This window comes from Pogona vitticeps, chromosome 6 (genome assembly GCF_051106095.1).
Source record: "Pogona vitticeps strain Pit_001003342236 chromosome 6, PviZW2.1, whole genome shotgun sequence".
NCBI lineage: Eukaryota > Metazoa > Chordata > Lepidosauria > Squamata > Agamidae > Pogona > Pogona vitticeps.
In genome coordinates, this window is record NC_135788.1 from 2,169,168 (window position 1) to 2,182,049 (window position 12,882).

General features: G+C 50.3%; 1 protein-coding gene across 1 annotated transcript in view; it reads right to left on the reverse strand.

The window, feature by feature from the left end:
- Positions 1–1,951: 1,951 nt before the first annotated feature.
- LOC110069991 (tumor necrosis factor receptor superfamily member 16) overlaps positions 1,952–12,882 on the reverse strand; it is a 32,700-nt gene continuing 21,769 nt past the window's right edge. The window contains exons 5-7 of the mRNA XM_078378399.1: positions 6,925–7,147; positions 3,782–3,927; positions 1,952–2,437 (exon numbers count right to left, since the gene is read on the reverse strand). Coding sequence (XP_078234525.1) covers positions 2,133–2,437; positions 3,782–3,927; positions 6,925–7,147 — 674 coding nt within the window. The 3' untranslated portion in view covers positions 1,952–2,132. The remainder of the gene's footprint in view (positions 2,438–3,781; positions 3,928–6,924; positions 7,148–12,882) is intronic.

Consider the following 12,882-nt stretch of genomic DNA (forward strand, 5'->3'; position numbering starts at 1 on the left):
AACTTAGAGAGAGAGAGAAAGAACACGTGCGCCTTGTCCAGTTTGGATCCGTGCGGATGCTCGGCTTGAAAAAAAAACAACAGGTGGTCCATTCTAAATGTAGAGACGTCACACCATCTAATTGAGCAGGTGGGTGGGGGGAAAAGGAAGCACAACCTGGCAGGAGGGAGGAGAGCAGACCGGCCACAATCCTGAACTCTGGGCTCATGTAGGCCACTGTAAACCAGGCTGTTCATCACACAGAGGCACCCAAAATATTGAGCCATGATGGGCTTGCCCATCTCTGTAAAGGACTGGCTTTTCCGTAATTTCCTTCTTAATGTGCACGGATCCCTTTGCAAACCTCTGGAAAAAAACTTCTTAGCTATTAGAGCAGTACAACAACAGAACCAATGACCCACAGGAGGTGGCGAGCGCTCCAACGCTGGAGGCAGAGTTACAGTAATTGGGCAGCCATCTGTCACAGCTTTGATTTGCATTCCTGCCTTGAGCAGGGGGTTGGACTTGATGGTCTTATGGGTCCCCTTCCCATTTCACGATTCTATGATTCTGTGCACGGACCCCTTGAGGGTTGGTCTCTGGCTCCTTAGGGACATCAGGCGGGGTGCTCTGTATGCATGTTCACAAAGTGTACGAAAGGGACCTTCAAGATCGTTGTTCTCCAAAGTGGTGCCCCCTCCGGAGCGACAGCTTCCACCCTTCGCAGGTACCCCAGCCCTTGAACTGATGGCCTTATTGATTCAACACTTCTGGAGGGCACTAAGTTTATTCACAATACAATCATCTTAGAACTGCTGATCTGGAAGAGACCCTCTGGGATCATCCGGTCCAGCCCCTGTCCAGGAGGCCCAGATGGGGGGAATCGAACCCCCAACCTCTGTTTCTGCAGCGAGATGCCTAAATTTTGAAAGGGCCGTTTGAGATTCAGCATGACCCCTCAGTCAGTGACTTTATGGGTCTGTGGTCAGAACAAATGAACACAGAGGGGGGAAGTGGGAAAACTGGGGGGGGGAAATAATAATGTGCAGAGGGGTTATGATTGTGGCCGTAAACAATGTTGTTATGAAGACAGGATAACTGCAAGATGGAACAGCAACCTGCAGACATCTCGAAATGGAGTAGCGCTGTTCGAGCATCTCTGTCAGATGGGGGCCTCATTGTCCCACTCTAAAATGTGAGCATGAGGGCCCCTGGAAGCAGAGAGGGCACGCGGCCACAGGAAGACGTCAGTGAGGCAAGACTGTCTACAAGAACGCCTAACCCAGGAGCTCCTGTAAGGCCATCTGGTTTGGAGAGTAAAATTACCGGAAGTATCCATGGGATGGTGAGGGGTGTCCTACACGGGCCACCTCTGTGTCCCCAGATGTTCTCTCTTATTCCTTGAAGCTACCCATCGAAGGGGGAAGTAGGCAAAGCCTCTCATTTTGGAACAGCCGAAGGAAGCCGAGAGAATTGACAAAGAGGAGCTGAGTTCGAAGGCGATCCGGTCTTCGAGATTTGAACCCCTCCCACAACGGCTTTCTAAGTCACGAAAGCATGGGGTGCCGATCCCTCACCCCAGATCTTCCTGGAGGAAGAATTAACCCCCGTGGAACCCTCTTAGAACCCTAGCTGGCTTGAACAGTTTATTCAGATTTTACTTCTCATGGGGGAGAGATTCCTGTACCCTCAACATCCCAGTGGGTCCTATTTCTGCCTTCCAGCTGCCCTCAGCCATGGAGATAACACCAAGGGGGATTTAGTACGTGTCTAGTTTTTCCGACCTGACTCTACATCGGCAACACTTCTGTGCGCCCTGCTTTTGGACCACAGATCCCCACAAGTTGAAATACTCAAGGCTGGGGGTTTCTATCCTTCCCATTAAAACAAGGCCATTTCCTTCCTTCGTTATACCCACAGGGGGTCCATCCAGAGTCTCCTATTGGGGTTTTGTTCATCCCAGCCACGTCCGTTGTCGTTTTCTCAAAGTTTTGTTTCATTAAAAACAATCCCTTTTACCGTAACAAAAAGTTGCTAACCCTTCTTCATTCCTGCCCCTCTCGCCTCCCCCCCTTTTTAATTAAAAAAAGAAAAAATTAACAACGACAAACAAAGAAAGAACCAGTCCCAACCAAGTCCACCGGGCAGGCCTGTCACACCACGGAGCTGACCTCGAGAGGGGCATTCAAGTTCTCCGCCACGTCTACCCTCCCAATGGCCACCAGAGCTATGCTCAGGGCTTCCAGCGTGGCCCCTTCTTTGGAGGACCAATCGGAGAGCAAAGTGTGGGCGGGGGCTTCCCCCCGGCCAAAGGTGTCAATGGTGTCTTCTTCGTAGCCCAGGTGGTTGGCCAGGCAACGCCAGTCTTTGCCATGGGCCGGGCTCTCCAGAAGGTGCACCACCTCTTCCTGCTTGTGGGGTGGGAGGTTCGTGTATAGCCGGGCCTCCGTCTTAGGTGCTGCCATGGGGAGAAGCCGAGAGAGAGAGAGAGAGAGAGAGAGAGAGAGCATCAAACAGAGTGACATTTACCTAAAAGAGTAAGAGTGTTGCCCCCCCACCTGTCTGAATATAATGTCAGTTGCAGTAGCCTCTAGGGAAAATCAAAGGCCAAAACAGATTGTATAGATGACCTGTTGTTAATGGAAAATCCTTACAGGTTGATTATGTGTGTCTCAACAGAGGACACAGAGAGAATGTATAGCACGGTAAAAGGGAAAAAACCCAGAAAAATTATTTTCACATGCATTATCAGAACTGGCCACTAGAGGGTGGCAGAGACTATGCTAAGAATTATTTGTTAACCAGTATTCATAGCATGTTCTCCCCTCCCTCTAGTGGCCTGTTCTCGTAATACACATGAAAAGATATTTTTTTCTGGATTTTTTTCTTCTAATATTTTTAATATTTTCAGACCGTGGATAAGTGAAACTGTGGATACTAATCTTGTGGATACAGGGGTTCCTACTGTATTTCCAAACCCTGGGGTTATGTTGCGTCTGTTGATAACCCTGTGCTTCCTATGAGTCCTGTCTCCAACGCTAGGAAAGCTCAAAGGCTAGGAATCCTTTCTACGGAGCGTATACCAGACTGAAGTGAAATGCTAGAGCAGGAGGGTCCACCTTCGGTGAATCTGATGGCCAAGTACACCTTGCTGGGATCCACCAGCATCACTCCACAGGGGGAAAAAAACAGGGTGGGGATATCGTGCTCCCCAAATGTCATCAGCAAAGCATTGGAAACTCTTTTAAAGCAGGCCCCTTTTTCGGGTTTCAAACGACTCTGAGTGGCTCGCCAGCCACGATGAATAGTGTGGCTTTACTGCTGAAATTCATCACAGGTTAGCTTGGTGAGGCCACAGACAGAGCTGTGAAGAGGGAGGCATGTGATAACGGGCTGTGTTGTAACCCGTCTCTCCGTTACAGGGAGGCAAAACATTTAAAGGGGCTGAAATCTGCAACCGGTAAATTTGCATTCAAGGTCCTGATTTATTTTACCAGGGCTGGTCCTGTAAACTCAAGGCATGCACACTCATAAGGGCTAAATCCTTGCTTTGGAGGGGGGCAGCATTTGCGCTGGCATCTCAGGATGCGTTGAGTAGGGGGTCGGGGGCCCGATGGCCTCACAGGGCCCTTCCAACGCCATTGTGCTCTGACTCTATGTGGCACACCAGTTTCTGCAAAGCTGGGACACACCCAGGGCTTCCGGCAAGCAGTGCAGGAGGTGGGTCCCCTCCTGTCTTGGGGTGCACCCCCGCCCCCCAAGTTTGATACCAGGCTACCAGGATACAGCAGGCCTCTCTTACCCTTATTGAGAGGGTGGTGCTCATGGAGGCTGTGGGTGTCCAGAAAGACGCCGCTGTCACTGTGAAGCTTCTCCCCTTCCGGGGAAGTCACCATCTCTCCCGCTCGGGCTTTGGCCAGCTGGTGCTTCTGCTTACATGTCGTCCAGCTGCAAATTGGAAAGGAAGGGAGGGGGGAAAGGTGATGAAAGAGAGACGCGTCAAAGGAAAAGCTGAACCTAAGAGAGGGGCTTGGAGACTGGAGAAGGAAGCTAATGCAATGCAGTGGTTCCCATCCATCCATCCATCCATCCATCCGTCCATCCGTCCATCCGTCCGTCCGTCCGTCCGTCCTCCCTCCCATCCGTCCGTCCCTCCGTCCGTCCGTCCTCCCATCCATCCATCCATCCATCCATCCGTCCGTCCGTCCGTCCGTCCGTCCGTCCGTCCGTCCGTCCGTCCGTCCGTCCGTCCGTCCGTCCGTCCGTCCGTCCGTCCTCCCATCCATCCATCCATCCATCCATCCATCCATCCGTCCATCCGTCCATCCGTCCATCCGTCCATCCGTCCATCCGTCCATCCGTCGGTCCCTCCGTCCGTCCATCCGTCCGTCCATCCTCCCTCCCATCCGTCCGTCCCTCCGTCCGTCTGTCCTCCCATCCATCCATCCATCCATCCATCCGTCCGTCCGTCCGTCCGTCCATCCGTCCGTCCATCCTCCCTCCCATCCGTCCGTCCCTCCGTCCGTCCATCCGTCCTCCCTCCCATCCATCCATCCATCCATCCATCCATCCATCCATCCATCCATCCATCCGTCCATCCGTCCATCCGTCCATCCGTCCGTCCATCCGTCCGTCCATCCGTCCGTCCATCCTCCCTCCCATCCGTCCGTCCCTCCGTCCGTCTGTCCTCCCATCCATCCATCCATCCATCCATCCGTCCGTCCGTCCGTCCGTCCATCCGTCCGTCCATCCTCCCTCCCATCCGTCCGTCCCTCCGTCCGTCCATCCGTCCTCCCTCCCATCCATCCATCCATCCATCCATCCATCCATCCATCCATCCATCCATCCATCCATCCATCCATCCTTCTGTCCGTCCGTCCGTCCATCCATCCTCCCTCCCATCCATCCGTCCGTCCCTCCGTCCGTCCGTCCTCCCTCCCATCCATCCATCCATCCATCCATCCATCCATCCATCCATCCATCCATCCATCCATCCATCCATCCATCCATCCATCCATCCATCCATCCATCCATCCTTGAATTGAATTGTTCTGATCTGCCAGAAATATGAACGAGTGGGTCCTCAAGCAAATCAAGCCAGAGCTGCCTCTGGAGGCAAAAAATGTTCAAGCTGAGGATCTCCTACTTTTGGCACATCATGAGAAGGCAAGATTCTCTTGAAAAGACAATAACGCTGAGAGATGTTGAAGGCAGCAGGAAAAGAGGAACACTCAATTTGAGATGGACTGAGTCCCTAAAAGAAGCCCCAGGCCTGCGTTTGCAAGCGCTGAGCTGGACTCCTGAGGACGGGACCTTTTGGAGATCCCCCATACATTGGGTTGCCATATGTTGAAGTCCCTTTGACGGCATGTAGCCACAACCATAGAGCAGTTGGTGTGAAATCTATAACTAGAAAATTAACTGAAAAGTTACAGTCCCACGGCTAAGGAATGAATTTATCCCTTGTCAAAATTCTGTTGTCACGAATTTTGAAGAAAACTGTATGAATGGTGTGATGGTTTTTAGTGATCTATAAAAGTAACCGTTATTTCTGCCTTTGGATCTTATTTTGTTTGGACCACGCAGCCCATGCTTCCTTCGAAGGCGTAGAATAGTTAGGCCAGCAGGTGCTCAGGAAGCCGGACAGAGAGAAAGCGAGAGAGCCGGATCGTGTGCGAAGGATCGCCCTTATTTCTCAGAACACCAGCGGGCCACAGCTTGAGAGAGGACGCTTCGGAAACGAGCCGAAGCGGGAAAAAAGGAAAGGGTTCAGCTACAGGGCGGCCCTCGGTTTGGGTCCGTCTGTCCGTCGGTGTGAGAGGAATACGAAAGAGCCGCACCCGTGCGGGTGAGAAAGCTGGGATGGAGGGGCGTAAATCCCCTCCCAAGCCCGGCACAAAGGCAGTCCTTCGAGGGGTTCCAATAGAACAGCAAGCGGCTGGGAATCCTTTCAGGACAGCTCCCCGCTTTCCATTAATCTCGGCCGCCCTCGCTGGCGCGGAGAAGAGGCCGGCTTAATCTCCGCCTGCGGAGCTGGAGCGCCAAGGTTTAATCCTATTCAAGGGCTCTATCCCCACAGCGAGCCCGGCGCAGCGGGGGGGACCCGAGGAGACGGCATGGCCTCCGGACTCTCGTCCCTTCTTGTCCTGCAGGAGGAAGATGGAGGTCTCTCTCTCTCTCTCTCTCTCTCTCTCTGTGTGTGTAAGACTGCCTTTTTTTTCTGTTTGACAACATTGCTCATTAAGACATGGACCAGCCGAGCAGCTCCGTGGCTCTTGAGGAGCACACGAGAAAAAGCAAGTTTAAGGTGTGTTCCCCCCCCCCAAAAGCACACAGCCCTGATAGACTCCAGTGAAAGGAAGCCAAATTTCGGCGGGATATCAGGAAAAATGGCTTAACTATTAGAGCAGTACAACGAGGGAACCTATGACCTCGGCACATGATGAGCCCTCAAACGCTGGAGGCCTTCAAGAGAAAACCGGACAAGATCTGCTTTGATTTGGATTCCCACCCAGGGCAGGGGGGGATGGATTTGATGGCCTCCGAGGCCCCTTTCCAACTCTGAGGATTCTATGGTTGCTGGGATCTGACCCAGAGGTCGGGAAAACTCCTTTTTTGGGGGGGGGGGTGTGACGGTTCCCTGAAATCCCTCAGTCACTCTGGGTCTTCTTGATTCAAAGAACAAACAACTGGCAAGGCCACATTAAAGCAGAACTCTCTGCATTCTAGCATCTGGTCAAGAACACGGACAACGGGTGTGTATGCTGGTTGGAAAAAACTGGGAGTTGTTTGCCCAAAAATGAAACTTTTCCAAACTTTGTGGAGAACCAAAGTTCCTCCATTTTCTTCCGGCCATGCGCAGGATCTGTTTGCTCCTTGAGGGAGCCCATCCGGCACTTTCTCTCTCATGTCATCTCCCCCTCCCCTGCCGCTTTCAAGACGTACCATTTGAAAGCCACGTAGGCGAGAAGTCCCACCACCACAGCGGCCAAGATGGAGCAGTAGACCGGGATGATATATTTGCTGCTGTCCTCATCCGACGGCGGCCCAAACTCCGAGGTGGAGGCGTTGGTGGGGATGCCGCCTTCCGAATCGAAACGGGACGTCCGTTTGGGGAAATCTTTCCGAGGTTCTCCCTCGGTCCGTTTCAGGATTTGCAGCTCTTTTTCTGTACAAAGAGAAGAACCACCGAGAGAGGTCAAGACAGAAGCCGAGTTCCGACGGAGGAAGCAGGGGCCACGGATGGATGGATGGCCTCGGTCGAGCTCAAGACGGCAAAGAGCATCGAAGCCCCAGAGCCTGGGAGGGGGGGGGAATAACTGGACTGGAGGAGGCTTCCAACAACCCTCTCAGCCTGTTTCAAGCATTTCTTTAAAATAAATAAATAAATAAATACAAAAGAAACACAATCTTCCATCCACCGCGTTCGAAGCTCTTGCAAAATCTCTACAGCAAAGGCCTTTTGAACACAAGCATGCTGGAGAAGAACAGACCATATTTTATGGCTGTGATTCCCAACCTTGGGTCCCCAGATGTTCTCGGACTACAACTCCCAGAAATCCTGGCCAGCACAGCTGGGGGGTGAAGGCTTCTGGGAGTTGTAGTTCAGGAACATCTGGGGATGTAAGGCTAGGAAGCACTGTGATCAGGGAGGACGGGAACAAGGAGTCACACTTCTTGAAGGCTTTCTTTGTATTTCAAAGCTAAACTCACAGCACTAGATGTGGGTGTTACAAAGGGAAACCACAGAGAGATATAAGTCGATGCACCTGTCCCCCTCTGCTTCTAACTAGTAACCAAGGCCATCCTAAATGACAGAAATTTTAAAAGTTCCTTTTTGGGCTCTCATTCCTGCAGCCCTGAAGCCCTACTGGTTGGCTGGATTCCAAAAGATATGGTCCCCGAAAAGTCACATGTTCAAACTCTGCAACATTTGACATGTATACCTACATGGGTTGTTTAAAAAAAGAGGTGCAGTGGTTGTTTGGGCGGCTTCCGTTCCTTTCTGCCATTTTTCTGGTGGAAATTCTGACTCTCCTTGAACTTCCAAGACAGATTCCAAAAGGGGAGCAGCTGAACGAGAATATGTCAAGTGGTTTCCATGTTACTTCTCTTGGTTTGAACAAAGACAGGGGCTATTTGTCTCATTGCATAGATGAACCAGTTTACCTGTGCAGGTGTATCTGTATTTTTAAATAAATACTCCCCTACAGTGTGAAAGCAGAAAAGAGGGGATGCTTATGCAAAGAAAGGCTATCCTATTAAGACACAACTTGAGTGAAAACCATTTAAACACAGCTCAGGTGAAATAATAAATAAAAGATGAGAAATGCAACAGATCCATTAAAAAGCCCTGTCCCTCGTCTGAAGAGGAAGATCTGTGATTGTCGGGAGATGAACAGCAAGGATGGGGTCAGGGTGGCTTCCAGTGGGAGGGAGTTCCACAGTTCAGGAGGAGCAAAAGGCAGGACTCCTCCTTGGGCGTTTAGCTGTGTGTGCCTCAGGACTGAGAGGAGGACCTCAAAGCCCACACAGAAGAGGGAAATGTTCGTTTGGCCCCTTTACTATGTCAAAAGGTTGATGAAACATTTGGGGAAGCCTACTTCGTGGCAAAGAGTGCCACAGAACTAGGGAGTGAATGGGGAAAATATTTCATCTCACTCTTAGGCCAACTCAGATTTTGAAAGCTTTTGGAAATGGTCCTGAACCTGACGGTCATTTCGTCTGCCTGAACATCTCCCGTACGGAATTGCCAAATCTAGAACCGATCTTGGCAGCCTTCAAAAGGTCTGCTACGCTTTTACAAAAAAGCGTTCCGTAACTTCTCCCTCTGATGTGGAAGGTCTTCCCGTGCACTTCGGCTTTACAACACTCTGTGTTTGAAGCAGGTCGTTCGAAGGCTACGTCTGGCCAAAGGAAGCCAAAAAAAATAAAAAAATAAAAGCCATTCCATGGCCTCGGGAAGCCGCTGAATTAAAAAGAAAGCACACTGGATGGGAAAGAGCCGTGAAGATTGAAATGGGCTAGCTCTTTGGCTCAGAATCAAATCTGACCTCGCAGCACTTTTTGGAGACCTGCCCCCTTCGACAAAAGACCTGGGTTTGAAACGGCCAGGCTGTCGGAGGTTTGAATTGTCCTTATTTATAATTTCTTGCCTGCAATGTGAAGTTTTTTTTTTATTTTTTTGCCAAAACAAAGCCTGACTTGGCTACTGTTTACCTTGGCCGCAGAGCTTAGGAAGTTACAAGAATGATGCAAAAGCAAAAAGCAAAGGGTGCCGCTTATGTACCACCCCGGCGTGCTTGAAGCACTCTCTGGGTGTTTTGCACATTTTAATGATGCAGGTGACACATTGCTTTCCTCTCTCCCTCAAGCTGGGTACTCCATGTACTGACCTCAGACGGCTGGAAGGCTGAGTCCACCTTGAATCAGCCACTGGAGCCTGTCAGGATCAAACGCAGATTGTGAGCAGAGTCTTCACTGCAGTATTGCAGTTGAACCACAGTGCCATGACTTGTAACTAATTACTTTTTAAGACAATGACCAGAGCAACTGGTAGCTACCGAGTTATTTTGTAGGAACACCTTCTTTTCTAAAGAGCGACAGATAACACCTAAAACAGCAAAAAGAGTCTGGCGCTACCTCTAAGACTAACAAGTGCTGTTCTTTGGCCTGAGCTTTCTGGGCGTACCAACTTCTTCAGAGGCACGGAGAACAATATTCAAGCCACAAGTTTATAGGCACTCTACTTACGGCCGTGAAACTGAATGAAACAAGACACAGAAAATGATAATTGTGCCAGAAACGCCGGTCATTGACTTTCGAGAGGAAGCCGTTGAAACGGAGGTGAACCGCGAAAGTCCGTCATGGTCTGAGATATTGAAGCAATGATCCACACTGTCAAAGAGTGTCTGCTTTAGAAGAAAGCAGAAATAATCTGTTTTGTTTCATTATCCTTTTGGAAAAGTCATTTAAGCCATGCGTCATAGAATAGTAATGGAGATGCACATGTGTGGATGAACGGATTACTGTTGTCTGATGAAATGGATTTGTCCACAAAAGCTCACATTAAAACTATATAAAAGTTTGTCTTTAAGGTGCCACCATGTTTTTGTCTTTAAAAAAAAAAACTTTCAATTTCTATTTTGCTTTTACCTATCCTGCATGCACAGACTAAAACAGCCACCCTTTCTACAGCTACAACAGTCAGACAAAAAGCCCTTGTCTTTGTTCAAGCCAAGAGAGATACAGGTGAAGCTCTCGACGTATTCTCGTTCAGCTGTTCCCCTTAGGAATCTGTCTTGGAAATTCAAGGCTAGTCGCTTTGAAAGGCCCACGGGGGGGGGGGGGGGAGAGTGACATCTGCAGGAAAACAGCTGTCACTTAAAGAAGGGAAAGGAGCTTCCCAACTACATGATCACAGGGGGTGGTGTGGTCTCCTTGGCTGGGGGTTTTTAAGCAGAAACTGGATAGCTATCTCTGTCAGAGATGCAGTCTGTGTGCTGGTGGTCAGATGCTCTGGCCGGCTCTCAGGATAGCTGGGTTCAAATCCCCCACTTGGTCACAAAGGTCAACGAAAGATTTTGAGCCCCTCACAGTCTTTCACTCTACCTCTGAGAGTTGTCGTAAGGGCAAAGTGAGGAGGAAGAGACCCACGTTCACCACTTTGAGCTCATTGCAGGACAGAAAATAGATAAATATAACCAAAAAATACTGGAAATATTGCATGTGACTTACTGGGTATCCTTCCCCCCCCTCCCCCAAAGAGACCAGCGGCCAATTCCTTGCTTTTTCTCAAGGATACCAGATTCATTGCAAGCTTTCTTTTCATCTTACAGCTTTTGAAAACAGACAAATTTTAAGGAGGGAGGGACCGGGCATCAGGCAGTTTTCACCCCTGCTGTTCTATTCTCTTCTTTGCTCCTTGTGATGTAAACACAAGGTAGCCGTTTCAATTTCAGATAAATTTATGCCGGCTTCTCCCCAAGAGTGCCTGCCCCGGGCTCATGGCTACCCGTAGGCTAAACTGACTCGCTGCATTTTGGAGAAACCCCAGATTTTCAAGGATGAGGGATCACGAAGCACAGGCCCGCAGACGGCCACACAGAGGAGAAAAGGGACCAAGAAGGCTTCAGAAAGCCATCCTGCCGTAGCCTACACAAACACACGAGCACATCACCGGTGACCCCCTCCGTGCACTCCGCTTGAGAAGGTTTCACAAGAGAGAGAGAAAGAGCCACCTCTGTCCGCAATTGGGCAACGGCCCGCCCCGTCCAAGCGGGATTAAAAAATACAGCCCAGGAACAAAAAAGGGATTAGAGGCAACCCAAGGAGACTCTGTTCTTGCAGACAAAAAAAAATATGCAACTGTTACTCCAAAGCAAAGCTGAAAAGCACAGGAGGAGAGCCAGGGAACATTTGGGCAAATTAAGTTCATTTGGAGGGCCTTCTCCCTCCGCAGAAACTCTTGCTTGGGAACACGGAGAGGCAGAAAGGATCTCACCCAGGACCTGTTCTGAAGGCGAAGGGATGCAGCAGAACCTCAGCTAAGGCCTTGAATGGAAACGAGGTCTGTTGGGACTTGGAGCGTGAGGCCTTTGACAAGGCACAGAGTTCTTCAGCATTGTGAAGGAAATCAACCCGGAGTGCTCCCTGGAAGGACAGATCCTGAGGCAGAGGCTCCAAGACTTTGGCCATCTCATGAGAAGAGAAGATTCCCTGGAAAAGCCCCTGATGTTGGGAAAGTGTGAGGGCAAGAGGAGAAGGGGACGACTGAGGATGAGATGGATGGACAGTCACCGAAGCGACCAACATGAATTTGACCCAACTCTGGGAGGCAGTGGAAGATAGGAGAGCCTGGCATGCTCTGGTCCAGGGGGGTCACGAAGAGTTGGAGGACTTAAGGACTAAACAACAACAACTCTTGCCGAAAACAGTTGTGTGACCTTGAGGAGGCTCCTTGGCCACTTTGGCCTCAGAAACGCAACACTCTCAGACTGCTCCTTCCTTTGCCCTTCCTCTTGGCGGTCTTGCGCTCTGAGATATTCTCGGGCTTTACCCTCTCCAGCCCTCCTGACTTTGACCATCCTCGGAGTCCAGGGCGGGTAGACTCTCCAGGCTGGCCGAGACCCTCGAGAGCTGCTGATCATCCCCATCCAGTCCATGGCAGAAACAGAATACTACCTGGCTTGGATGGGAGAGCGGTCCACACCCACCCACCCATGGAGGAATCCAAGAATTTAAAGGAGCTGAGAGGTTATCCTTTGTGAGCCCCCCCAAAAGGAAAAACAGAATATAAAAAAAAAATAAACCTCAAAATCAGCCTAAGGTGAAGCTAGACTGCCGAGTGGACAGAGAATAGAGAGTGGAGGGGGAAAGTTGCAGACTCTGCTTGTCTCTAAAGAAGCCGGGTCTGGATAATATCCATGGTCTGCTTGCCTCTGTTTTGTTTTAATACTTGTGTGTTTAATTATACACTCCCAATATAGAAACCCCCTCGAACAGAAGGTTATCTTGACATCATGGCTGAAGACGGTGAAGTTCCAAGAATCAGCGGCCCTGTGAAGATTTCCCGTTTGGGAAACGTTCTGCTCACCCACTCTCATGTTGCTTGGGGTATTCTGAGAGTAATAGCCTGGAAGGGGGGGAGGAAGGATCTTTGGCCCTCTCCGGCGATCCCTCATATGAGAAGGATTTGGGAATTGTTACAGATCAAAAGCGGAATATGAGCCAACCGTGTAATGTGGCTGCAAAAAAGGCCATTGCCATTTTAGGATGCATGGATAGAAGGAGAGTCTCCAAACCCGGCCACGCGCTAGTCCCCCTCTCTTCGGCACTCGTTAAGCCTCATCTCGAGTATTGTGTCCCGTTCTGGACACCACACTTCAAGAAGGATGCTAAGAA